Below are 25,330 nucleotides of genomic sequence, written 5' to 3' on the forward strand. Positions count from 1 at the left end.
GTAAAAACTTTAAGATTGCAAGAATATAGCGTTAATCAACACATACTACTCACAGACACATTATTTCCAAGGCAGAAGCGTGACAGAGAAGCCTCCAACAGATTCATACACCGAGCAGTGTTCGTCTTTCCTGCCTGAGCTCAACTGAAGCATGTGTTGCAGTGTGTGTGACTGCATCAACCTGTGACCAGTAGGTGGCAGCACAGTACATGAACTAATACAGATAAATCAATTTTTTTTAACCTTTTAACTCATTGAAATTATTTATTAACTTAAAGGCAGCACAGATGCTTAAAACCCAGAAACTAAAACTTTTATGTAGCCAGATTATAATTAGACATACCAGTGTATTTGGCAGGCTCACTCTGCACTGTCGATTTTCTTAACACCCATATTTATTATTTATATTGTAAATAAAAATTCACTGCTGTTAATTTTGTAAAAAATCACGTTTATTTGTATATACAAGTCTATTCTATTTCTTACCTTTTTAATTTATATTGTTAATTTTTGGGTATTGTTATTGTTTTTTGTAAATATTCTGTCCTTTGGCTGCTGTGGCAAACAAATTTCCCCGTTGTGGGACAATAAAGGAATACTGATTCTGAATCTGATTGCACAGGTCAGTGCTTGGGCCCTAATAACCTGTGATGTCCCTGTAAATTGTTGAAGTATAAATTGAATTTCATCACGTCAATCTTAAAAACTTGAACATTACACCATTAATTGTAAATTAACTACTGGATTTTTTTCATACACGTTCAATTAACAACACAACAACCTGCTGTTTTATCTTATTCAGTCATTTATTCAGCATGATTGTCATGAGTACTGAATTTTATAAAACATAGTGAATGTTGCCACTACATTAATATACAGTAGATATACAGTAGGCCAACATGCAACAAGGCACCAAATGCTATTTTAAAAAAGAAAGAAAAATAATATTTTCTTTTAATATTTTAATAATTTCAACACTACTCATCGCATATTACATCACTTAGTACAGCATTCAAATTTAAGTGGAGGAAAAGGAAAATATTTGTGTCTGTATTTCTGATCGAGAAATCATTCAAATGCGACCTGATTCACTTAAAGGCCCCTGATGTACTTATCTGTTAGACAATAATGACTATATGTGGCTGGTATAATAACACACAAGAGTCTTCAAATAGTTAGCATATAAACTTGTTCCAAGTACGCAAACATTATTATTGACATGATTGTAAAATGTAGTGCTTGCATGTGTGTGTACATGCGTGCAAATAGACTATATGTTGCTGAAACACAAGGTCAGTTTTTAATTAGCAATACAAACTGGCTATGATTTCCTGTGTTCTACCTCACACTGCAGCCTTTCAAATCTAGAACCAATTGCAGTCTCTTTAAAATCTTTAAACTCCTCACCTAACAGTGTCATAATCTAATCTACAGTAGGTAATGAATTTGTCAAGCATTAACCATCACAGTTCTGACATCAAGCCTCAAATTACAATACATTTGAAGCAAAAACAGTAGATGATAGAATGTAAAGTCAGTAACCGATGAAACGGAGCTCTGCAGATGGAGGTGTTGGCTGCAGAGGACTCTGGAGGTCATTTTCAGAGGAACTCGCTGATCTTTTCGAATCGGACCAGTCTGTTGGCTCAGGTCCTAGGTAATCTGATTTTCAGATTCTGTCACTGCTCCCCATCTGTGGCTCCAGTTTGGGCCGATGTGGTCTGATCCTTCTGTGAAGTGTCCAAGGCTAGCTGAATGGCCCAGACACTCAAAGGTCTCATGTATGCCAGAGAGCGATAGATGCCCTTCTCACAGTAGGCTTCAGGAGTCTGGAAGGCCATGCCTAGCCTCTCCCACACAGTCCGGTAGCAACCCTCCGCTGTGCGCATACCCTCCTCCCGCATACCCTGGGGTGGGAAAAAAAAGAGAGGTGTGAGCAATATACCATTTAATGTCACAGTCAACACAACCAGCCACACAAACGCATGGAAAAATGTAACATCAAGTTACTTTGAGGGAGTGTACTTAAGCAAAGATGATACTTTGTATGGTTGAGCAAAGACTCTATTGAAAGGAGTATACGGTACATATTATGTACTTTTATATTAAGTAAAATGTGTCACTATCCGGTGGATTTGGCCCCAGTAGCCCCGCAGCCCCCCGAAAGGGGGGATAAAAGCGGCAACACCCCGCGACCCCAGGGGTCCCCCCAGGGAAATAGCGGAAAAGACAATGAGATGAGAGATGAGATGAGGTGTCACTATCCATACTTGTGATGAAGGAGTATCCTTATTGGGTATCTGACTGAAGTTTATTCATTCAAGTTTATAAAAAAAAAATCATTCTGCAAATACTTTTCTTACTTTTGTAATTAAAAAAAATGAATGTATATTATAGCAAATTCTGATCAAACAGGCTTAAATCAACAACTTCTGTAAGTCAAGCCTGCTTTAGGTTTTCTGACATCAAAATCTGATGAGGCTGATTGTTTTTGCCCCCTTGAATATAAAGGGGATACGAACGTACACACACACTTACCTCGTGGATCATTGTAGCTGCCAGTCCATACACCACTCCAATCCAGACCTCATCTGACTGGACACTGGAACGGTCGGGCACTCCTTCAGGACGCATGCCGTTGACTGCGCCCATCTGGCCTCCAGCGAAGCTCATAACATTCAAGTCAAAGACAGACTTAAGTGCGCTCTGGATTTTTTCTTTTGGGAAAGCCTGGAGGGAGAGAGGAAGTGATGTTGAGACCACAAAGCTTCGATGTATGTCTAAATCTGAAAACAATTTCTTTATTGATGTTTGTGTAATTTGAAGCTTGGGAAAGGGAAAGGGGAGATGTTAGGTTGTGAACACAAAGAACAATGTAGAGTGTCCAATTTGGCATGTATTTAGCTTTTTAAATGCATCTCTTGGCGCATTCAAAAAGCTATTTTGCTACTACGCATGTATATTATAGGGGAAGCCAAACGAAATAATAGTGAATGTTAAAAAATGTGCCTTGCCCAATATCAATCACTTATCCTTGATGTAGAAACAGTACAGTGCTTCACATGGGAGCTAGACAGATATACAGACTGATATAAGCTTATCATGTCGTCGTTGCATGGTTTGTCCACCAGAGAGCACTAACAAGTTTGATTTTTTATTTAGTTAGTTCCCTTTTCATTGGTTTATGTGGTGTTTAATCAATTTTAATTGATTTTTATTGATATCAATGTCACCTCAAAAATCTGGTCTCAGCAATACATCATATATATTGTAGACTAGGGCTGCACCAATAAATATTTTCATTATCAATTAATCTGTCGAATTTCTTTCTTGATTAATCAGGTAGTTGTTTAATCTATGAAATTGTGAGAAATGTTGATCACAAAGCCCAAAGTGACATCCTCAAATGTCTTGTGTTCTGCACAAGCCAAAGATTTTGCATTTATTGTCATAGAGGAGTAAAGAAACCAGATAATTTGGAAATTGTTTCTGAAAAAAATGACTTAAAATGATTTATTATTATAATCATTGCTGATTAATTTAATAGTTGACAGAAAATTGATTAATTGATTGGCCGTTGCAGCTCTATTGTAGGCCAGCTGGTTGTCATTTTGTACAGCTCTGTAAGGGTCAAAATCTCCTCTACAAAAAACAGGAGCCTCTGAGATTCAAGGTCATTGCCCAAGGTTGTAAGATGGGGGGGCTCAAGTTTAAACTTGCCTGGTAGTCTCCCTCCCCCAGTCCGGATGCTCTCAGGAACCAGTGGCCGGCACACTGGTCAGACATGACACTATTAGAAAGGTCTCTCCCACTGCTGTCATAATTGTAGTACTTGCCTGAACATAAGAGGAAAGATGAAAATAAAAGCAAAGCATTTCAAGTCTTAAACAACTTAACTGTAGAAATTACTTACAGCTGGATGAACTTTTCCCATTTGAACTCACCGTTCCACAGCAGTTTGTCAAAAGCAGCGCTGCCCCTGTCCAAGATATCTCTGTAGCATTGATATTTCTCCTCGTTGTCCACCAGTCTGGCCATCATACACATTGTACACAGGGATGCCAACCACAGCCCACCACAGTACGCACTGTGAAATACAAATACACAACATGACACCAGAGAGAACAGGTTCAACCACTTGACTTATCCAAGAGATGCAAATATAATTTGCATAAAAGTCTTACTGGAATTTAACTCAAATGAAACCTTGTAGTTATCATGCAACTCTAAATTAAGTACCAGTAAGTAAGTAAGCAAGTACCAGTCCTCAGTGTTAAAATAAAAGTTAATACTTGATTTACTTTGTAAGATGGTATCTAAAGATCCACAGTTGCTTTGAATCTACAAGTTTAGCCTCAGCTTAGCATAATAAACATAACACACTGTGAGCAGGATGAACTCGTAAAACAGGAACCATCAGTTTGGAAGCCAAAAGCCTTTAATCTTTGCTGCAGCCTCTGAACTAAACCTCAGCTCTCAGGCTACATTTAGAGTAGCGCCTGCAGCAACGGACAACTCAATTTTTCCTGCTTTTTGCCATGAGTCATGCTTTTTTTCCATTTCCTTCCCTCTCACCCTTCCCCTTACTATTCAATTCAGGCTTAAAATTGTCAACGGCAAGTATCAAACAATTTCTTTGTTTGAGGAGTGATCGGGTCATTCAAGGGTTAGATTTAAACGAATAAAAAAGGGTACATTTTTTGGGAGCTAAGTATTTATTGCTTCAATGTTTGAAGCAATTTGTTGATAGAACTTGAATATTTTAGGGGTGTTAGTTGTTGACTGTGAATAGTGACTGGAGGGCTTAGCACTTAATTCTTCTTACATATCACAACATCTGAAATGAATGGTATAAAAAGGAGGGAGTCCTTTGTAGTGATGTTAATATATGTTGATATTTTTTCACTCGTCTGTATTTTCCTGCTTTTCAATGTCAAAAAGCATTACTTATAGTGTTTTTTTTCTGGGTTACCATGCTTTTTCATCCTCTCACCTTGGTCCAGTCACAGTCCAACCATCATAGGTCTGGTCAGCATATCCAGAGTTCTCTATCAGTCCATCTCCATCCAGGTCGAACTTCAACTCCGACTCCATCACAGCCTAGCAGACAAAACCAGAATGAAACAGCAAGGTGGAACAAAATTCTCACCCTGTGACAAATAACCCGGTGTGACCCAGTTTATACCTGGCAGACTGGCCACATGTCCCGCAGGTACTGGCTGTCCTGGGTGAGATGATAGTCCCTGTAGACCTGCAGGACAAACTTCAGGTTCAAGTCCTTCCAGTCGGCTGTGTCGTGGATGAGGTAGGCATTCACCCTCTGCCATGGCTCATCATCTGGGGACACAGTCATCATGTTTTACTGAGAGACAATACAAAGTCTCTGCAAGTTGAACTGAACTGAAATGAAAGGTTAAAATCAAACTCTTCTGTCAGAGAAGTTGATGAGATTATCTTTCTCCTACCTGGGTCTCCTATGTCGTGAGGCACCACATTTTTGGCCTTGACCGGAGAATACCGCCCACTCATCAGATGGAGCCTTTCTGTTGGGTCCTGGTTAACCACACTGCCAGCTGAGGGGAGAATCAAGCTGTAAACCTGGCCCTGGTAATACTTTTTAAATCAAATACAGATGCTTAGATAATCGCTGAAACACCACGAGGACAGCACTTAACTCACCAATATCATATTGCACACTCAGGGCGAGTTTGGGCCACAGCATGATAAGGGCAAAGGAAGCATAGAAGTGCACATCGTATGTGTTGTACATTCTGTACTCCTGACCTGGGGAAACGATAATGACTGAGTTAAAAAACACATTAAATATTGTTAGATCATTCTTTTCACTTTTAAGGACATTATACTCCATTAAGGACAAGACAAACAATGGGAAGAATCCTAAGTAGATGACTTAGCATTTAGTTTATTACAAGACAATAAACTAACGTCACTTCTAGTTTACTTTTATAGCAGACATGACACATTATTAATTAGTTTTAAACTGCAGTCAGTGAAGGCTGATAGTTGATAGTTTCTAGACCATACTGAAGTACAATCTAAGAACATACTATGACACAATCTGCTCGTTTTTTAGAAGTGAAAACTCCCAATTATAATTTCAAGGTCTTTTACTTCTAAACTGCTTTGTCAAGTCTTTCAGACTAACAACTGTCTCCTTGTCACTTACCTTCTAGGTAGGCAAAACGGCCGTACTCCTTGACGACAGCAGGCTGAGCTGGCAGCCCTCCGTCCTTGCTGCGCACACCACCGCTGACATCAGCGTCCTCTGGTAGCTCTGTCCACACCGTCCCTCCATCCACCACAAAGTACAACTCATTAAATAGGGCTGACTTATACCAGGAGGGGAGAGCACTGCAATGTACAAGACAACAGGATAAACGATGATTTGATTGATAAAAAGGTTTCATAATGCATCATGGTTGCTTTAGATAAACTAGTGTTTCATTTGACCTCCAGAGCTGCCAAAGCTGTGAACTACCTGTCCTGTAGAATGGGTCTTTGCCACTCATCAATTCTCTTCTCCCACTGACTGTAGTGTGTTAGGGCGTAGTGACTGAGCGAGGGGGACGCATCCCCTTTGGTCCCAAAGTAACGACTGTATCTCCTGCAGACACAAAAACAACAAGCTGATGATGGCGACACAAGTACACAAAATGTCCATCAAAGCTCAACAAATACAAAAGCAGAAAGCACTGTAGTTAAAAGTCTTTAAAAACGTATCTTAGTGATCAAACTTTTCCATTGCATTTCCACACAGAATTGAAATTATACTTGTTTGGTGTTGAGATTGGGACTTAACCTTTTGTTTATGCTTGACACAGTCCAAAGTGATGCAAACCAAACAACCACAGATAAGAAAGTTAACAAGTCAACACTAGTGTGGGTTTTTGGTTAAGCATGTCAATAGAACAACTAATGCCAAAGGGAACAACGTCTGCGTGTGACAAACATCTCCAGCTTGTTTTCTGCAAAGCAACATTCCACGTGTGCGTTTCCTTTAATGTTCAACATACCTGACGTGTTCCCTCTCCCTAGAGCCAAAGCTGATTTTGGGCATGTCCCAGGCTAAACAGAACTCCTGGGTGTTGCGGCTCTGAGCTGGCACTGAGCAGCCCACTGCCAATGCTGCCGCCACCTTCTCTCCCTTAGCCGTCGGTGGGCTGGATCCTGCAGAGGTAAGCGAGAGAGGGAGGGGATGATACCAGGGGAGGGTCACAATTTGTTTTCATGCCACTTCTTCTTTCCATGTCTTTTTTTATGTTATTGCTTCATGTTGAGCAACTTCATAACTGAAGACTTCTGTTTAATTGTGAATTGAACAATTGTGTCTCATCCCTCCAGTCTGTTTTTAATCACTGACCTGTAGGAGAGTCAAGTCGCCCGTCAGTGATGAGGTCACTCCATAGGCTGCTGCAGGTTCCCTTTGGACTGAATGCTGTCTGGTGACTGACCTCCCTGTCGGGCTGTTCACACAAACACACACACGCTGTTGGTAAATCTTAAACCTAAGGCTCATTAACAGCACAGATTTCAGCTCATTAATAGAAATCCACTTCCATAAAACAGAGACTATTGTTACAAATCTTGTTTATTCCCTGGGGATATTTTCTGCAGCTAACCTACAACCTACTGAAAAAACCCTGATGGTGCTTAAATAAAAAACCTCATAAATCAGACCTGCTCTCGTGCTGCGATGCACAGAGTGTAAGGGTTCACTGTGGTGCAGTGATGTAGCAAGACCCCAGACACTGCCTCCCCCTCTTTCTCCAGGTGGAATGGTTCATTCCAGTGTCCCCCACACTTGTCGTCCTTGTGTCCTGACCCGTTGACCATGGTGAACATGATGGAGACATCCAGAGCGTAATCGTTCTTGTTCTCTATGTCCCACACGAATACCGCCACTGGGAGACTAGAGTCCTGAGAGAAGGGAGATACATACATGTGGTAGAAACATATACCTTCTAAAATGTGACTTTTACCACAACAAAGTATTTATGCTTTATATTAGATATGTACTGTAAATACTGCAGCCATCAGGTGGCGTTTCAGAAAAGCATTTTATGATGTTTGTTCTTGGGCATGGATCGATAATGATTCTCGAAGAAGGAAAAAAGTGAACACTTGACATCAATTTAAACTTTCTGGGTCTCTGTGGATGCTCTTTTAATTAAAGGATTATCAACATACTGTAATTAGGACATACTGTATGTTACCCATATGATTGCTTCACTAAAGCAAGCTGTTAGATACAGCAGTTAAACCATTAACCATGATGCAGAGGTGCAATTTATCTGTCTAATTCTAGTCTTAAAAAGGTCCAGTGTGTAGGATTTCAGGGGATTTAGTGAGAGAAATTGAATAAAATATTCATAATTACGTTTTCATTAGTGTATAATCACCTGAAACTAAGTAATGAGCCTTTTAGATCTACAGGAGGGAGCGTGTCCTCCTCCTTGGAGTACGCCATGTTGCACATCCACTAAATCCTACACACTGGACCTTTAATGACTTTGATGTAATGATTGAATTTGGAATCTATTCATTTTCAAAAATGTGTTCTACCTTCTCAAATCCACAAACTTTCAAGACTATTCAAGGCATGTGCAGCAGCAAAGTATCTCTGTCGGACTGCCTCAGCTACCTGGTAGTCGTGGGGGATGACTGGGGAGATCTGCCTGCAGGTCAGCGTGACATTCTGCCCTGGCAGGTGGTAGACGGTCCAGGCACGGGGGTACAGGGCGTGATAGAAGGCATACTCTCCGCAGTAGCCCCAGTTCCAGCCTTGTAATGTGGGTGGACGCTCTACGGAGAGCACCTGCTGGTAAACTGTTTGCCCCCCGCGACGCAAACACACTGTGAACTGAGAAAAGGATGAGGAAGTAAAAGATTACATATTAGTCATTACCAGAAGTTTTTGTGTAAATTGAACCTGCCTCTTTATTTACATTTCCCAGCGTTCCCTGACTAGAGAATGATCAACTTGGAAAAAACATGCTGCTCTACTTTTATGTTTTTATGACACTGAAAGCAGCCTAATAGAAGTTTGGAGATAAGTTACTTAACATGCTGTAGGAGTGATTGTTGGACTTTGTTTACCAAGAATTAAATAAGTCAGCGAGCCATTGTACAGGATTTAAAGGGACCAAAATATATGAAGCCAGATAACTACCCTCTAACTAGGTCATTCTTTTATGATGTAGCATGTATTCAAATGAGCCAGTCTATTTAAGATCCTGTTTACCTGGTTTGCTGTGACAGTTTTGTAGTGGTACATCCCAGGGTTAAGTTGCCACCTGCAGAATTCCCCCCTCCAACCTCTCGTGATGGTACCTCCTCCAATGCCGCCGAGTGGAGCACCTGCCAATTAGAGCATGGTGTCAACTATGCTCAGATTAATGGATAATCCAGAGACATAAAACGACAAAACATTAAGCCTGTGCGAGAGTACTGGGAACTGGGAAAGATTATAAAATGTTATATGCCCTGAAGCATACTGATAACGATAGACTTCTCTCAGATTCAACATACTCTATTGCAAGAATGACCTGAACTCACCGTATATTTGACGCAAGGGTTGTGCACCAAACATATCAATGAATGGGGCTTTCTTTTCCACCTGGGTCTTCTTGTACCACCATTTTAGATACCTGGATAAACACAAATACCGTGCACAATCATAAGTAGAAGAACACAATATAAATCAAAATGAAGATGACTAACAAGAGCCGAAGAAATCAACAAATATTCTGTTAAGCAAGACATCTCAAGGCCGCATGCATCATGTGTAATTTTCTAATGACTTTATAATTAACCATCACAAGCATGTGAGTAATTAGTAAACATGCTTTTTCTCCTCACTTGTTCGAAGGCAACTACAGCAGTTTCCAAGCCTTTAGCACTCTGAGTCTAAGCTGGATCCAACATTTGTACACACACACACTCGCACACAGGCCAAGGCAGAGTTTAAAGAGGGAATTGTGCAACTGCACGAAGAAAGCACTTTTTAAAACGAGAGGAATTAAATCCAAGTGGCATTTTATCTAAGTGATGTTATCAGTGTGTGTGTGTGTGTTCATGTAGCACTCGCCATCATGCCAGGGCTGTATTTTGAAATATTAATTAGGCTAATTTACGAAGGGTTTCAAATGGAGCTCGAAGCCGCTGGCTTAGAAAATCGTCAGAAGTTAACGTCAGAGTCAGTAATCTGTTTATCCTCTGAACTCTGATCTCAGACACGGTAGATTTTCTGCTAATGTGCCGAATAAAGTATAAAGCTGCTCTTTTCGGTTGAGGAGTTTTATTTCAGTGGACATGTCATTAGTTCAGCACAGAACAGGCTGCGGTGCTGATAATGCCCCTCGTTACATTTAGCCAGCATTAATTCAACGTTTTGCTGAAACTCTGAGCACAAAGCACCTCCTGTTAGCGGTCCTTGAGGCGTCCCAAGAGCAACATTTTGGATACAAAGGATGTGCTTACTGTCCTGTTGCACAGAATGATCGCACTATATCTGCAGCAAGCTGCCAGGTTGGTGAGCAACACCAGTGACAAACCACTTACTTTACAAGTGGTTTCTGACCTCTTTCCTGTATTAAATTTGAAACCGTTGAGTTTTGATTCAAATATATGTAGCTCAGTGCTACAACTGAGGAATCAATGTCTCTGGTATTGTCGTTACCAGGTATCATGTTTAAACCCTCATCCTAAGGCTGGGCATTGTATCAGTTTACTGTATGCATCTTCTTAAATGTTAGATACCGTTACATCGTGATATGGCAAGTTGTCTTCTCCTGGTTTTGGAAGCTGCTTTACAGTAGAGCGATCTTATTTACCAGACTGTTGCACTTGTTCTTATACTTGCCTTTGCCCTCTTAGTCATTATGTCCACATTACTCATGACTATTTATCAAAATTTTCAGTTTGTTAAGATTTTGTTAAATAAACCAATAGTCATCCCTCCACAATTTTATTTTGTGGTATGAGATTGAGGTATTTGATCAAAAAATTGTGATATTTGATTTTGTTGCCCAGTCCTAGTATTTATGAAGTCCTTTTAAAGAGATTTCAAAATATCCAGTATATATCGAGTATTGTGTTAAGCCTAAAAATATTGCAGTATTATTTAAAGGCCTCATTGCCCTACCTCCTCCATCTGTGGTCTAAGACCGATTTATTTGGGCAGATATTAAACCGTTTAGGATCCCCTCAACTGAAGTAGAACAGCTTGTGCGGACTGAAAAAGCATCCAATGTTTTTTTAAGCTTAATGTTATTTTAGATGACTGTTTTTTAATAGTGTTAGAGGAGGTGGTCTTTATTTCAAATGAGGAACAGTAGTATAGCAACTTAATATTACTTTGGCATATCAGGTCTCCAGTTATCTGCATCATCAAAAGTTACAACATGGAGGTACGAAACTTTGTGCCAAGTTTGTTTACACACCAAAACAGTCAATGTTTCCAGCACAAAGGGCCTTCTGCTTGCTGTGAGGGAGACCCCATGCAACTGCAAAATCGCTGTGCAAGACAATGCTGCGCCTGACTGTATGCAAACAATAACTTCACAGGAAATCTCAGTTGAGAGAACAGCAGTTTGTCAATACGGCTCCACTCAGGAGGAGATGAATGGGATCGGTTAAAGCGAGTTATTTGAAGCTGTGGCACGTTGGGCCATTGTCAGGATCTGAATGTTCTGCAGCTCTGCTGGAATGCAAACAATAGTCCTCGCCATGATCCAGCTCTGTGAATATGGGCCAAGTATGGTAGTCTGAATCTAACGTGTGAATGCTCAAGCTGCCATCTTTTTTAGCACCACAGACGAGAAGTTACTCATTTACCACATTTACCACATTTACCATTGAGCAGATTTAGGTTGAAAGATTGGTCCGAGTACGAGGTGCAAATGCTTGTAAGTCAGTTAAAGGTTTTGTTGCTGAACAAACCGAAGTGAAGTATTGGAAGTGGCAGCCACGATAAGAGCTGGTTGAATTCTGTAAATGCTGAGGAAAGGTGACTCATTGCTTCACTTCTTATCTCCTTGAGCAAATGCTACACTGTAACATCCCTTACAAAAGGAAGGTAATGGCGCCAAAGCGTTTGTATGTTTTAAGTATAGCACGCTGTACAACAAGCCCAAATAATTTACAGTATTACTAGATGTTTTTTAACAATATGGGCACTTTTAGTTGTATATTGGTAGATTGGTTTGAGATTTTTTAGTTTGAGATTTTTTCATTTTAGGAGGACCTACATTGCCTTCACTCTCACACAAATTAATAGCTGAAGGTGGGGCTGTACCTTTGTCTGTGACACTCTCTAAATCAACTTCCTCCTACGCAGGACGACATCACGTTAATCTATGCCATAATAAACAAATGTTGCCATGGCGATCAAGCCGACTGAGACACACCCTGGATAAATGGGTAAAAGCTTTGTTTTCTTTTTGCATTGGCCTAAACTGAGATTCAGTGCGTTTGTTTACAGGCACATTTCAGCAGATTTATAATAAAGTGAAGCAAGTTTGTGGTTGAACTGTTTAACTGTTGGAAAGAGCTGTGTTGTTACATTGCACTGTAGGTGTCACGTAGCAAGACATATGAGAAAGCAGAAGTGGTAATAGCGGGGACTTGGGTGAGTTACTCAGTCTAAGTACCTTTTACATTTTTAACACTACTGCACAGCAACATACACATTGAATCCACATCACTAAAGAGCAGGCCTGATGATGGACAGATGGTTGATGACTGTCCAGACTCTCTCTGACACAGCCATGAGCGACTCACTCAAGTCACACTCTCAGGATTGAGATGATAACTGAGAGAAAACGTTGCTGGCTGTGAGCCTCGACAATCAGCTAAAGCTGCAGAATGTATTACTTTGCGTCTCAGATGTCAGCAGGTTGTTGAGAAAGCAAACACGACCAGATCAACAGATGTTCAGATCTGTGCTGGATCTGTTTTGTTTTTTCTGTAGCTGTAGGGTGACAATGTTCCTGCCAAGATGTAAGCTGTATTGGCAAATAAACCAAGAACTATCAATCAAAAAAAAATGGCAGAGCATATTTCCAAAGAACCTGTCATCCTTAATCAGGTGATGAAAGGTGTCCCGCCGAGCTGTACGCGAAGAAGAACACAAAATGAGGCAACTCGTTTTTTTAGCTGCTGTAAAAAAAAACAAAATATACAAAAAATTTATCTTTTTAAAGGATAAGTTCATCCAAAAATGAAAATTCAGTCATTATCTACTCCCCATACTGATGGAGTCAAGTGAATTTTCACAGCCTACAAAACATTTCTGGAGCTTCACAGCAAGCTGAGTTGCAGCATTCTCCTAAACAATTGAAGTAAATAGGGATGGGTCAATGCGGTTGATCTTGTGAAACCACTTCAGCTTGGGTATGTGCTAACGCTTTTAGTTTTGAAGCTTTAGGATTTCAGCTTTAGGATGTAAATAATGTATTTTTGAATCAATTTGGGATCTCAGGGTTTACCTGCTCTCTGTTTATGGGTTGGTTAATATGACACTGTAATGCCTCCCCAGGTACTGCACCTTGGAAACATGCATGTGGGTTAATGATATGGACTAAAGGTTGCTATGACATAGGGAGTGCAACGTGATAACAGATGGTGTCAATAGTGAGATATAAAAGTCACAAAGTATGTCATCTCTGCTCAGTCTACTGCATGTAAACACAATGCATTTGTTTGTTTTTTCCACATCGACAGTGAGCGTCTCACCTGATTCCAAGGCCGACGTGCTCCAAGACGTTTGACAGCGAGACGTCTTTTGCTTGAAAGGGCTTCCTCTTCTCCTTGAACTCGTGTGCCAGGCAGATACGCCAGCCCTCCTTGGGGACTCCATATCCCATCTCCTTGGAGACATACCTACTCATGAGGTCCGCTGTGGATTTCTCACCCCACTCTGTAGTCATTGTAGCAGGATACCCAGCTGTGGGGAGCTTAGAGTTGTGAATGGGAGCAAGAAAACGCTTGGGATGACAAACAGAGCGGTGTCACCACCTTTTGTCAATAGGGTTGGTTTACTGAGCCTTCACCAGGGAGTAAAAACACTGAGGAGGTAGTTACATGTGGCCTAGATGTGTCTAAGTGGATCAGTAAACTGAAAAGAGTCATTCCTGTGGGGTAAACCAGTTCTCAGCTGATAAACTTTGCATACCCGGACAGGGATCGAAGGTTCAATAATTACTCCTTCAAGTAGGAGTTCCCTGAGCCATTATAGGATTACTGTCCATCACAATCAGAGCTCCTTTATTAGTCCCTCAAACGGGGAAGTTTGGGACTGCAGCGCTTTGCTCCACCGTCACCCCCTGGGTTTCTGTTTTCAGAGATGTCAGACCCCTGTGAGCCTCCTCTGCATTCAGTCCGGATGTGTGCAGTCAGCAGCTGTAGCTGGCTGGAGGGATGACAGGCAAAGACCAACAGGAAGTACTGAGGATGCCGATCTCAATCATTTAGCCGGGATACCTACAATGACATCAAACAGGATAAAACGACATGGTTAAAAAAGTAAAGATCACAGTTGCCGGTGTGCATACAGGAGGGCCGGTATCGAGCATCTCAGTAACTGGTGGTTAGCTGCAAAGCCGCAAACTAATAACATTTACACCTTAATAATTAATCATGCAACGTAAGCTAAACCAGAGCCCTGCTTTAAAGCATTGGAACAATTTCTAAGTTTGCAAGCCAACATACTGTTAACAGCAGCAGAGAAGAGATCATTGTTTTTTTATAAATACCAGCGAAACGGCGTCATCCCACTGTTGCTCCAGACCGACCTCTGTCAGGGCTCTGTAGCTGCTGCTAGCAAGGCGCTCCGTACATTTGTCTATGTGTACCTCACGTCATTCCGCCCTCACGCAGGTCTCTCAGGTACCCATTTCTCTTAGGCTGCCTGTGGATACCGCCTCATTTCACCCTATTGGCCCTTCAGACCTCAACAACGACACTTAGTCGACCTAAAACTAAAAGCCGAAGATGATCTGATTATTATTATCGGGGTTTGATGGAGTGAGAATCGGTTCACAACCTGGAAATACATTTGCCTGACAAGCTAAACTCAGGGATGGGTGACGCTATGGTCCGGCATAGCCGCTGCTAAGACTGTACCATTTGGAGTGAAAAGGGGGGGGGGGTTATATTCATCTCGCTTATTAATCTCCCCTCCAGTTGACAGGAATCGACACATTTAGATAATTATACAATTGAAATAAACGTTTTAAAACGAGTTATGTTCATTGCGTAGGTGTTAGCGCACACAAGTAAAAGTTATTTGTAAATTGGGAGCGTACGCTTCCCTACAGTTACCATAGCAACAGTCCAACTCTCGGTAACTGTGCCACGTGACGTTGTGTGAATGGCCGACCAAAAAACATTAACGAAATCCTACACCGCCGTTTTAATCTTTAAAACACATTTAATCTAGATTGAAAAAGCAACGAGACGTTAAACAGAACATATAGTTCAGTAACATGTATTTTAAGTGACATGTGTTGTTGTTCTTTCGGTGTTTTGTTTCTCTTGGTTCGTGGCTGGTCGCACAGCAGCGGACGTAGTGTAACCTACTTGTTTACTTTAGCTGGAATGCTAGCTAGCTAGACAAGCTATGCCTAGGTGTTCTGGAAAAGCAGTCAACTTTTCTAGTGTTTTACTCGAGAAGTAAATTACGTTAAGCCTTGGGACAAGACAACGTCTTCGGCTTGCCGCAGTATCGTTTGAGGCCAAGGTATGTGTGTTAAATCAGCCGTAAAACAACAGCTGTTAGCAGGCAGCACCAAACAAGTTAACTTCTGTCTGCAGTCTGACCGGAACACATTCATGATTGTAACTAGTGTGTAACGTCAAGTCGCGTGTTTACACACATCTCAGCTGCAGTAAACAAAATAGTTTGGACTCCATTCGCATTTTGTTAATTTGATAACGTAGTTTTGTTCTAATGATGCAGATGATCGAGGTGGTGGCCTCCATGGCCCGAGGCCCCGTGTTTCTGGCCGGGGAGCTCATGGAGTGTCTCATAACATTCACCAACCCGATGTCCCACCTCTCCACCTCTGCCAGCAGGTAGGATTGAACTCCTTCCACCTCTTCAATAATCATAGACCTGAACACAGACAGGACGATGCCAGCTTCTGTCTTTGAATTTGTGGCATGGTATAAACATTTCCCAAAAAAAACTATTGAAACTTCTTGAAATGACAATTTGAAGCTTCAAAATGCATCCAATTAAACAAAAATCACTACACAGAACCATATATTAGCATAATCAATATAGAAGATAAAGGTCCATGAGTGCTAAAACAGGGGGCTGGTTCAGATGAATGGAAACTGTCATTTCTTCTGTATTGGACCTTCCATTGTTTTCTTTGTAAATATATGAATCTGTTATCCCATGTGGGCTGTGGCCATGTTAAATCAATCATTTAATCAATCACTCTGTAAATGCCCTTGTGTAATCATTGTTTGCTGTCTGTTTCCCAGTGAGATGCTCGCATGGGCCAGTGCCCAGATCCATTGCCAGTTTCATGCCAGTGAGGGCAGAGTGGCCCTGCCGGCCCAGGGCAACAAACAGGACGTCCAGGCAGAGAGCGACACGGTGCTCATCCCAAGCAGAGGTTAGTGGTAGGAGGAAAAACATGGAACCTGAGATAGTCAGAAATGAAAATCACGTGTAGGAGTACATTTACATGAATTATGGGCAAAGATTTACATAAACAGTTGGGTTTTGCTGCAAACTAAACAAGTCTTCAGACAAAAAAATCTAAGAGGTTCTGGATGTTATTGCTTCATGTGTATTATTCCTTGATTTGCCTCAAAGCTCATTTCTTTCATCTACAGGAGAGCGAGGGCAGTGTGTGCTGGACACACCACCCAAGATATTATTCTGTGACCTGCGCCTGGACCCCGGGGAGAGCAAAACATGTAAGTGTAATGACCTGTAAGTGTCATAAAACTGTGAAAAACATAACTTTTAAAGAAATAGATGAAAACTTCGGTGCTTACATGTCTAACTGATAACAACTTTACATTTTTCCCAAATGGTCATGTGACATTCATAAAATAACATTTGTTTAAGTGTGTGTTGCTCAATAGTCTGACATGTGACTCACTTTCCCACAGATTCATACAGTGAGATCGTACCCATAGATGGCCCTCCTAGTTTCCGTGGTCAGGCGGTGAAGTATGTCTATAAACTGACCATCGGCTGCCAGAGAGTCAACTCTCCCATCAAACTTCTCAGAGTTCCCTTCAGAGTGCTGGTTCTGCAAGGTGAGACGGATTTTGACTATTTACTGCAAAGCTTCCAGTGCTACTGAGGTTAGTCGTTGTAGTTGTGCTTCCAAAGTGCCTGGAACTTTTTGTAATCGGGACTAACTTTGCACGAACTTAATGTTTCTTCCTCGTGCTGTTGTTTCCATTTTAATCTGAAGACCAGTGAAGATTATGCGAATTACTGTGCTGACATATTAAAAAGTCGCTGCTTTTTTTTTTCTTTTCCTTTTTTTTTTGTTTACTACACATTAACGAGGTCTGGACTTCTTCATTGGTCCATCTGTCATATTCTTTCCTCTGTAACTCCATGTTGATGTGGGGGGGAGAAATAATATCATCAGAACTTAATTGAGAAGCTGGAGTTCCTTCAAAGGTTTCTGGGGAAAGTACCTGTGGTTGAAATGTGGCTTTTGAAACCACAGGAGTGTTGAAATGTTGACTTCTGCCCTAACATGATTTTTCATGAGTCAAAACAAAAAAAACCCACTACTATCACACTGTAAAATCTCAAATGTTTTCCTATCGATCCTCTAGGCATGCCAGACCCTCCATTTCCCCAGGATGAGGAGGTCTCCCCCTCCAACCCGTTTCTGGAGGAAGAGGATGCGAGCCGCAGGGATGCTCGGCCTTTAGAGAGAGCGCTCGACATGCTGATGGTCACCACCTCCAGACGCTGCCCCCGTGAGTCTGAGTCCTCATTCAAATTTTAAGCAGCGTAATATCTTTCTAGTTATTTTCTTAAACATAAAGCTTTTTGCCATTTTAAAATCTTTTTTATTGTTATGTTTTACATATCTTTTATCCACAAGAATAATTTAAGTTTATTGGAAGTAAAGAAAACAATCTGTTTCCTCACAAGCTTTATTGTTACATTCATGTCATTAATAGGTGTTTTTGTAAACCAGCATAGCAGCTAATTTCAAGCTAGATTTGTCATGATAACATATCATAAGCACATGTATTTAAATGGAAAGTAATTCCATTATTAATGTGGATGTCCACATTTGTTCCTTTGTTTTGTCCAGACATGTTTAATATCACCAACATGCGTGGGAAAGTTGCAAAGTTCTGTATCTTCAAGATTGTTTACAGACTTGGGGAGGACATCATCGGCACATTCAACTTCTCAGAGGGAGACATTCCCTGCTTGCAGGTGTGTTTCCTGTACTTAGTTTATTGGCAACATTAGTTTTTACTGTTTTATCAGTGAATAGATTATAATATCCTGTATACCTGTGTTTGTGTTTTCCAGTACTCAGTGAGCCTTCAGAGTGAGGAGGAGATCCAGAAGGAGTACCAGCGGCGTCCCGGGCAGGCCGTCAGTGTGACCGGACACGGACGACACATGGAGTCCTGCCTCCACACGGCCTCCAGCCACTTCTCTCTCCCTATCCCCCTCAACGTCACTCCAGGTTTCAGCACCGAAATAGGTCAGTTACCAGGAGGCTGAAACATGTTTGTCTTAAATGTGACGTCTCAAGTGATATTTCATGTATTTTTTTCCATGCTGAAGTCATTTGCAGCAACACAGGTATCTAATATCTCCAGAGAGGTGTGGAAAACTCTATGTGGTTCATTGAGTATTTTATTTACAACATTTAAGGAGATATTTAGCAACTTATTAGTTCCTTTTACTGATTGTATGTGTCAGGTGCTCCTATCATGATCCTTTCTAACTACACAATATTAAAAGTTAAATATTAAAAAATCACCCATCAACTTAACAACACACATTTTAACTCTGCCTCTACAGTGATCCTGAGGTGGCGGCTGCACTTTGAGTTCGTCACCGCCCGGGAGCCGATGGAACCGCCCACAGTTCTGCAGAACCAATCGGAGGTCACAGTTTGGAGCGGGGCGGAGCACGTCGACGTGGATACCTTCAGCTGGGATCTGCCAATCAAAGTCCTGCCCACCAACCCGGCCTTAGCATCCTACATGTCCCACTTCACAGGGACCAACAGCATTAATATCTGACTCGTACGTGTGATCATCAGGAGTTAATGTTGTGGTTCTGAGGGCATTGACGGATGTTTGTGTGTTCCTGTGTGTGAGTGTCTGTGTGTGTCTGTGTGTGTGTGTGCGTGAAGGAGAACGGGACACTTTATTTTCTCTCCAGATGAGAAATGTTTGCACAGAGGTGAACAATACAGGACAAAAGAGCATATTTTGTTGTTATTTCCATGTTATATGCAGAGCCAGTGATGGATTCCTATGTAAAGTATGCAGCTTATGTTTTGCCTTTTTCTCATGTATTTTCCAGTGCGTCTTAACTTCTAATACATCTTTCCTTTTTTGGACCTCGTCGATCTCATGAAGTGCAACTCTCTGCGTTTCTGTATTTATTTTATTTCCTTTATTAACTTGTAAACTCGTCCTTTCTCATTTTATCAAACAACTGTTTCTTAATCCGTATTTTTACCGTTTAACTGGTGTGTTTCTTCTTTAAGCTTGAGCAGAGGCTGTATTGAGATGTAAATACTACAAGAGAAAAATGAATTAAAAGTGTGATTTTAAATTTGATAGATTACGTGTGAGAAAAGTCATTCACAGAATACAACATCATTTCTCCTAAACAAGATTTTTTATTTGGATGGTAAATGAGTTACAGCAGAGAACAGGTCAGGAATAGTCATACAGTATATATTAATGTACGTACAGTATATATTTGCTTATATGTACAATCAGCCATTATTGGAATAATTAAAGAAATGGCATTTGGCTTTATATAAATGTTCAGATCTGCAGGACGAAAACCTCCCCAAACAAATCTGTATTACAATAAAGTTATGCAGCTTTTTCTCTTTTTAGTATGTAGCTCATATCAGATATTTATCGGACAAACATTCTACTATAATAACTAACATAAAACATATAATGAAAGTGAAGTTAAATGTAAAGAAAACTGATCCCTAAAGTTTCTAAATGTGTTAATTAGCTGGAAAATACTGCAGTTTTACTTAAATGTTTTCACAGACTCACATTTCCTTCATTGATGATGCAATCCAACAACTACAAATGCTTTTTAAAGGTTTATATTAGTATTGTATGTGTGTAAAAATGGTTACTGGTATTTAACTGTAGTGAGAATTGGTTTCACAGGCAAACATTGAAAAGATGGTTGCTGGTCTGAGTGGTTCTCTACCCCTCCAGCTGATGCTGCAGCTGAAGCGATCCGTGACTCGGGTCCTTGATGTCGTCACCTGGCAAGCAGGGCAGACGAGGGTCGGCTGTCTGCACCAGAGACACTCTGCAGGTCACTGGCTCCACCCGCACCTCACACCACGCAGGGAAATCCACCGGCCGATGCACCCTGGACAGTTATCGAGGTAAAGGAGAAGAGTTTTTCAAGAACTCTTACAGCTTCAACACGTTTCCTTACATTCTCCACTAGACTGTAAACTCGTAACACTGCTTGACTCAAGTTCTTCTGCAGTGTCACACAGTAAAGTACCTGCAGGAAAATCAAGAGCCATCAAAGGAAGTGGCAGGCTGTGGTGTTGATCTCCAAAACACTTCAAGAAAAATGTCTGAATAAGAGCATACTGTTCTAGAGCTGTAAATACTTAATGAAATTCAGTTAGTACACTTATGCAAGCACTGTGCTGAAGTAGAAGTAGAAGGTACTTTTATGCTTCCTTTATACTTCTACTCCACTGCGAGAAATATCCTAATATTTAATTCTTAAACATCACAACAGTATATAGAAATGTTCAACTGAGCCTTGGAAAATGCTGTTTTTATCAGTAGTGATAACAAAATAATATCATGAAAGATGGTGCAGAATGAATAGGTCCATTTTGCATCATGACTACTTTTAATGTAAATACTTTAAAGTACATTTTGTTGCTTGCAGTTAAGTAAAATACTTCACTCAGGTAGGGAACCTGGATACTTGTACGCTGCAACACAAATGTCCACCATGAAGACACATCAGTTCAGATCCACCACTATGAAATAACCTTTTTTTACATACTGTATATGTTTATTTTGTATATTCATTTATTTATTTTTGAGAACACAAAGTAACTTTTACTAGTCACAGAAAAAGTACCCAAAGTCTTACTTGAGTAAATGTATAGATAGTGTTAACATATATACTTTGGCTATAGATTTACACTATTTAATAAATAATCAGCTGCACAGAACCAATAGGAATGGACCTTCTGACATACAATGCCAAGCTGCCTTCTAATTTATTTATTTAAGTATCAAAAGTAATGTTCTGGTAATAAATGTACCTGTATATAAAAAAGAACAGGTACATGTATGTGATTATCACATTTGTCATAAAGCATTTTTGGGTGTTTTTCTTTTCCTATTTATTTCCTAACCAAATTAATGTTGTGCTTATTTGGCTCTGATGCAGCATGCAGTCTGGAATGTAACTAGTAACTAACGTAGTTACATTAAAGTAATGGAGTAAAAGTACATTATTTGCTGGAAGTTTAAAGCTGCAGAAAATGAAAATACTCAAAGTACAAGTACCTTTAAAAGTGTATTCAAACATGCACTTTGTAGTTTTGGGGAAATCATTTGAATCAGCCTTATTTTCCTCTGCGAACAGCTTGTTTATTCAGTTATGGAGTTTGTATTATTACCTCATTAATATTGTAAATATTAAAATTCTGCATTTAAATTTCTTCTCCAAAACTACACAGTGTCCCTTAAAGTACAGACTTAAGTACATTTACTCAGTTACACTCCATCACTGAGTTTTACTACTTTGCTCAGCCCATCTGAAGCCAGCTGCTGTACAGTAACTGTGGGCATCTGGACACCAAACCACTCTGGTTTGTGTACTCACGTCTCGCAGCAACCGACACCCACAGGGTGCAGACAGGTGCACTGCAGGCAGGCGTTGTCCATCCAGGTTTCACCCAGCGAGAACTGCCTCCCCTCGAACACACACAGTGCTGGAACAACACATGGCAATCATACGTTTTTGAAAAGAATGTAGATATAGATATCATTTCTAAGATTTCAGAGAGTGGGGTCTCACCTCTGGAGTCGAAGTGGCACTCCATGGGTGCAGCAGAGCCACCGCTGGTCCACAGAAGAAACCCTACAGCTGCTAGCGCAAAGTTAAGCCCGCTGAACTCCATCTTCATCTGGTCTGATCAGTTTCTAGTCCCTCTTCTGCCTTTCCTCACTTATTTATACATCCTGAGGCTTTACGACCGCAGCGTGGAGGTGGGGTCGGCGCCGTCATGTGGCCCACAGGCCTGGCTGGAGAAGGTGTCGGCGGTGCCATCCACTGGGGAATGAGGAGGTGGTGGTTTGTGTGAGGTAAAGAGGAGGGAATCTTGTGTCTTGGCGTTGTGTCGGGCACTCTGGAGATCACCTCGCTGCGCTTCAGCGGGCATGAACCTCTACAGTGATAGAAACAATGACACATCCAATGCGGTGACTAAGAGAGGGAAGGGTAGGAGAGAGGTGAGGTGGAGGGCAGGGGGGGAGAGAGAGGTGACGTCCAAGGAGAGTAGGAGGAAGAGAGAGAGGGAGAGAGGGATGGGGTGGAATTATCAAATATGATTCATCACCATTCAAACTCTCATTTGGTGGAAACTGAAGATGTGACTAACTGCTCTGTGATAACACTTAATTAATAGACCTACATGCAGTTTGTCACTATAGTTACCAAATCACACAGGAGACTAATTAAAGGAAAATAAATCAGTGGAGAAACACAGAGATTCTTCCACACAGGGCACAAAGAGTCACTGAATGGTTTGATCAGTATGAAGGTGACGTTGCATGTCCCCCGGATGTTCAATCAGGTTAAGATCTGGGGAATTCAAGGTCCTGGTTGACGTTAATGAAAAAGCTTTAGAGTGATGCTGCTTTTTTTAACCTTTGCACAGAGTGAGGCTAGCTTGTCTCCCTGTTTATAGTCTTTGTGGTAAGCTGACATTGTGCCAGCTCCAGCTTCATATCTGCAGTACAAACATGAGTGTTGTACATCTTCTCACCTAACTCTCTCTAAGAAAGGGAACAAGCTAATTTCCCATAATGTTTAACTGCTCTCTTTAACTGTTGTCAGCACTTTAATACACTTCAGATAGAGCGTGGAAACAAACCCTGGACTCAGTTTGCACGCCCGCCATCCAACCCAACCACCTTCTTGGTACTCCAGCGGGGGGAACCTTTTAGTCATTCGATGAAACGTTATCTCTGAAAATAGTCCTGCCCGCAATTATGTTGTCTGCATAATCAACTTTGTAATATGCAAACATAATTTCCAGAATATTTGCTTGTGTACATAATTTGGCCTGTACATCCTTGATTTCAGTATCCAACATCAGCCCCAGAAATCCATTAACCATTGGCCTCGAGTTGTGCTTTTCTGTGTAATCTTTCTTCTCACAAGTTCATCCCTGGAAAAAAAAAAAAAGTAAAAATGTCAAAATCATAAAATGTGATCTGACATGACAATGCAGCGCTGCCAGGGCCATCAAAACATTCGCTCATGTTCTTCCAGTTGTGTGTTATCGGCAGCTTGAGGTGCGAGATCATAGGAAAAATCCTCTCAAGCCTCTCACAGGAGGCCCCGGGGCCTCGTGATCTGGAGATCTACGTGCCTTTTCTCTGGTACCCCAACAGTAGTCGGAGGGTGTTGATAGGTCTCCCTGATCAGTCAGGAGTGCTTCATCGTTCAGATGACTCACAGTTGCCACTCTCAAGCTCTACATTGTTTGAATGAAGACTTGTTTAAGTTCAAGTACTGTTGTCATATACTGAGCAATATACAGACAGCAATGGTTGGAGATGGTTTGAGCATTTCAGAGGACATTTCGTCCTTCAGTTTAGTTAATTCGCTGCTGTTTCAGAGGATGGAAGATAAACATCTTCTAACATCCCTAATGGCAGATGTTCTTCGATAAATTCAACTGGGGTGGTTCTGACCTTTTCCCGTACGATACACTGACAATGAGTTCACACCGTGTTGTCGTCAGCGCTGATGAAAAGGGAGGACCTCATCAAAACAAAAGATGAGGATTTTCCTGTCATACGCCCGCTGCCTTTCACGGGTATGCACTTAATTGGTGACAAGTGCCTTTTAATTTAACAAAAGTTAAAGGGGCTGTCGTCAAGTTTGGTGCCTTTAATGTTTAATAAGAGGACTGTTTTGCTGGGACATCTTAACAGTAAATATCTTCCATAGAGAGACACTGTACCCTGGGAGGCTAGTAAAGACATGCTGTCAAAATGTCTTTCTCTGATTTCATGAATGAATATATTTCTATCTCAGTGAAGAAAACATCTTTAACATACACAGTACAATGCGATTTATATATGCCTGATCTTTAGTTTCACATTAACTAAAATGTCGTGCATGAATTTATCCAGTCTTCTCTTTCATTTTAGTAGTAGCATATTGTATCACTCAAATACAGTAGATAAACAGTATGGTAAAATACGGTAAATAAAGCAATTTTGCTTTACAAGCAATAATTTCAGAGGCTCTGGCAACACGCCACAAAATGAAGAAATTAAGTTGTAAATACTTATATACTGGGTTCATTAACATCTTTACTTTTTTTTCCTCCAAAATCACAGTTTGACTAACATCAACTACACACAATACATCCATCTTTTATTAATGTCTTTCTTTGATATCCTGTTTACATTTATGTAACATATTTATACAATAGCATGTTAATTTTTTCTCACCATATGAATGTTATGAATCTTATTTAGTTGATAAATCGTTTTCTCAAGATAACAAGATAAACTGACGCGTTATCATGAGAAATATGAGCTTTCTTATGTCAATAAAACAAAATTTTAACTCTTAAAATCAAGCTTACCACACAGATATTATTCATATCAGTACAAATCACTGCATTATAGTACATTATTTTCATATATAATAATATTTGTAATTGCCAGAGTACTATGTCAACAGTACGGTCTTGGGTGGACTGTCCCTTTAAGAAGCATGCGGTAAACCCCGCCTCTTTTGCACTTCCTCTTTTGGTCCCGTCAGACTCGACCAATCAACGCACGATACAGCGATCGCTCG

At 40.8% G+C, this 25,330-nt stretch overlaps 3 protein-coding genes across 5 annotated transcripts; 1 reads left to right on the forward strand and 2 right to left on the reverse strand.

Moving 5' to 3' along the window:
- Positions 1-531: 531 nt before the first annotated feature.
- On the reverse strand, positions 532-13,949 carry gba2 (glucosidase, beta (bile acid) 2; the record flags this gene model as incomplete). Its single annotated transcript, XM_084344173.1, has 17 exons — positions 532-1,907; positions 2,539-2,730; positions 3,721-3,836; positions 3,945-4,087; positions 4,994-5,100; positions 5,186-5,337; positions 5,466-5,573; positions 5,680-5,784; positions 6,188-6,372; positions 6,500-6,625; positions 7,035-7,188; positions 7,382-7,484; positions 7,699-7,938; positions 8,663-8,881; positions 9,263-9,378; positions 9,577-9,668; positions 13,756-13,949. The coding sequence occupies 17 exons, from the start codon at positions 13,947-13,949 to the stop codon at positions 1,680-1,682; spliced, it is 2,580 nt and encodes an 859-aa protein (XP_084200299.1). The 3' UTR covers positions 532-1,679.
- On the forward strand, positions 13,826-19,827 carry rgp1 (GP1 homolog, RAB6A GEF complex partner 1). Of its 3 annotated transcripts, none has more exons than XM_084344176.1 (9): positions 13,826-13,913; positions 15,980-16,095; positions 16,513-16,646; positions 16,870-16,953; positions 17,152-17,301; positions 17,839-17,985; positions 18,330-18,457; positions 18,557-18,734; positions 19,058-19,827. In XM_084344176.1, exons 2-9 carry the CDS (start codon positions 15,980-15,982, stop codon positions 19,279-19,281), a joined length of 1,161 nt encoding a protein of 386 aa, XP_084200302.1. In that variant the 5' UTR covers positions 13,826-13,913; the 3' UTR covers positions 19,282-19,827. The 3 variants fall into 3 exon arrangements, with proteins under 3 accessions (XP_084200302.1, XP_084200300.1, XP_084200301.1); XM_084344174.1 differs by lacking the exon at positions 13,826-13,913 and adding an exon at positions 13,968-14,051; XM_084344175.1 differs by lacking the exon at positions 13,826-13,913 and adding an exon at positions 15,397-15,760.
- A 64-nt stretch (positions 19,828-19,891) lies between these two features.
- On the reverse strand, positions 19,892-22,698 carry msmp1 (microseminoprotein, prostate associated 1). Its single transcript, XM_084344177.1, has 3 exons — positions 22,307-22,698; positions 22,112-22,220; positions 19,892-20,617 (listed from the first exon to the last, which is right to left on the reverse strand). Exons 1-3 carry the CDS (start codon positions 22,413-22,415, stop codon positions 20,446-20,448), a joined length of 390 nt encoding a protein of 129 aa, XP_084200303.1. The 5' UTR covers positions 22,416-22,698; the 3' UTR covers positions 19,892-20,445.
- Between the last annotated feature and the right edge of the window lie 2,632 nt (positions 22,699-25,330).

The sequence above is a fragment of the Pagrus pagrus genome (assembly GCF_965226575.1).
Source record: "Pagrus pagrus genome assembly, chromosome: 22".
NCBI classification, from domain to species: Eukaryota; Metazoa; Chordata; class Actinopteri; order Spariformes; family Sparidae; genus Pagrus; species Pagrus pagrus.

Bases quoted from the DNA above. Each gene is read 5' to 3' on its own strand.
- rgp1 (XM_084344174.1), top strand. From the start codon at position 14,013: ATGACAAACAGAGCGGTGTCACCACCTTTTGTCAATAGG. The intron at 16,954-17,151 runs GTAAGTGTAATG...ACTTTCCCACAG, and splicing joins CCCCGGGGAGAGCAAAACAT to ATTCATACAGTGAGATCGTA. The intron at 17,986-18,329 runs GTGAGTCTGAGT...TGTTTTGTCCAG, and splicing joins CACCTCCAGACGCTGCCCCC to ACATGTTTAATATCACCAAC.
- msmp1 (XM_084344177.1), bottom strand. From the start codon at position 22,415: ATGAAGATGGAGTTCAGCGGGCTTAACTTTGCGCTAGCAGCTGTAGGG. The intron at 22,221-22,306 runs GTGAGACCCCAC...GTGTTGTTCCAG, and splicing joins GTGCCACTTCGACTCCAGAG to CACTGTGTGTGTTCGAGGGG. The intron at 20,618-22,111 runs GTGAGTACACAA...ATAACTGTCCAG, and splicing joins GGTGTCGGTTGCTGCGAGAC to GGTGCATCGGCCGGTGGATT.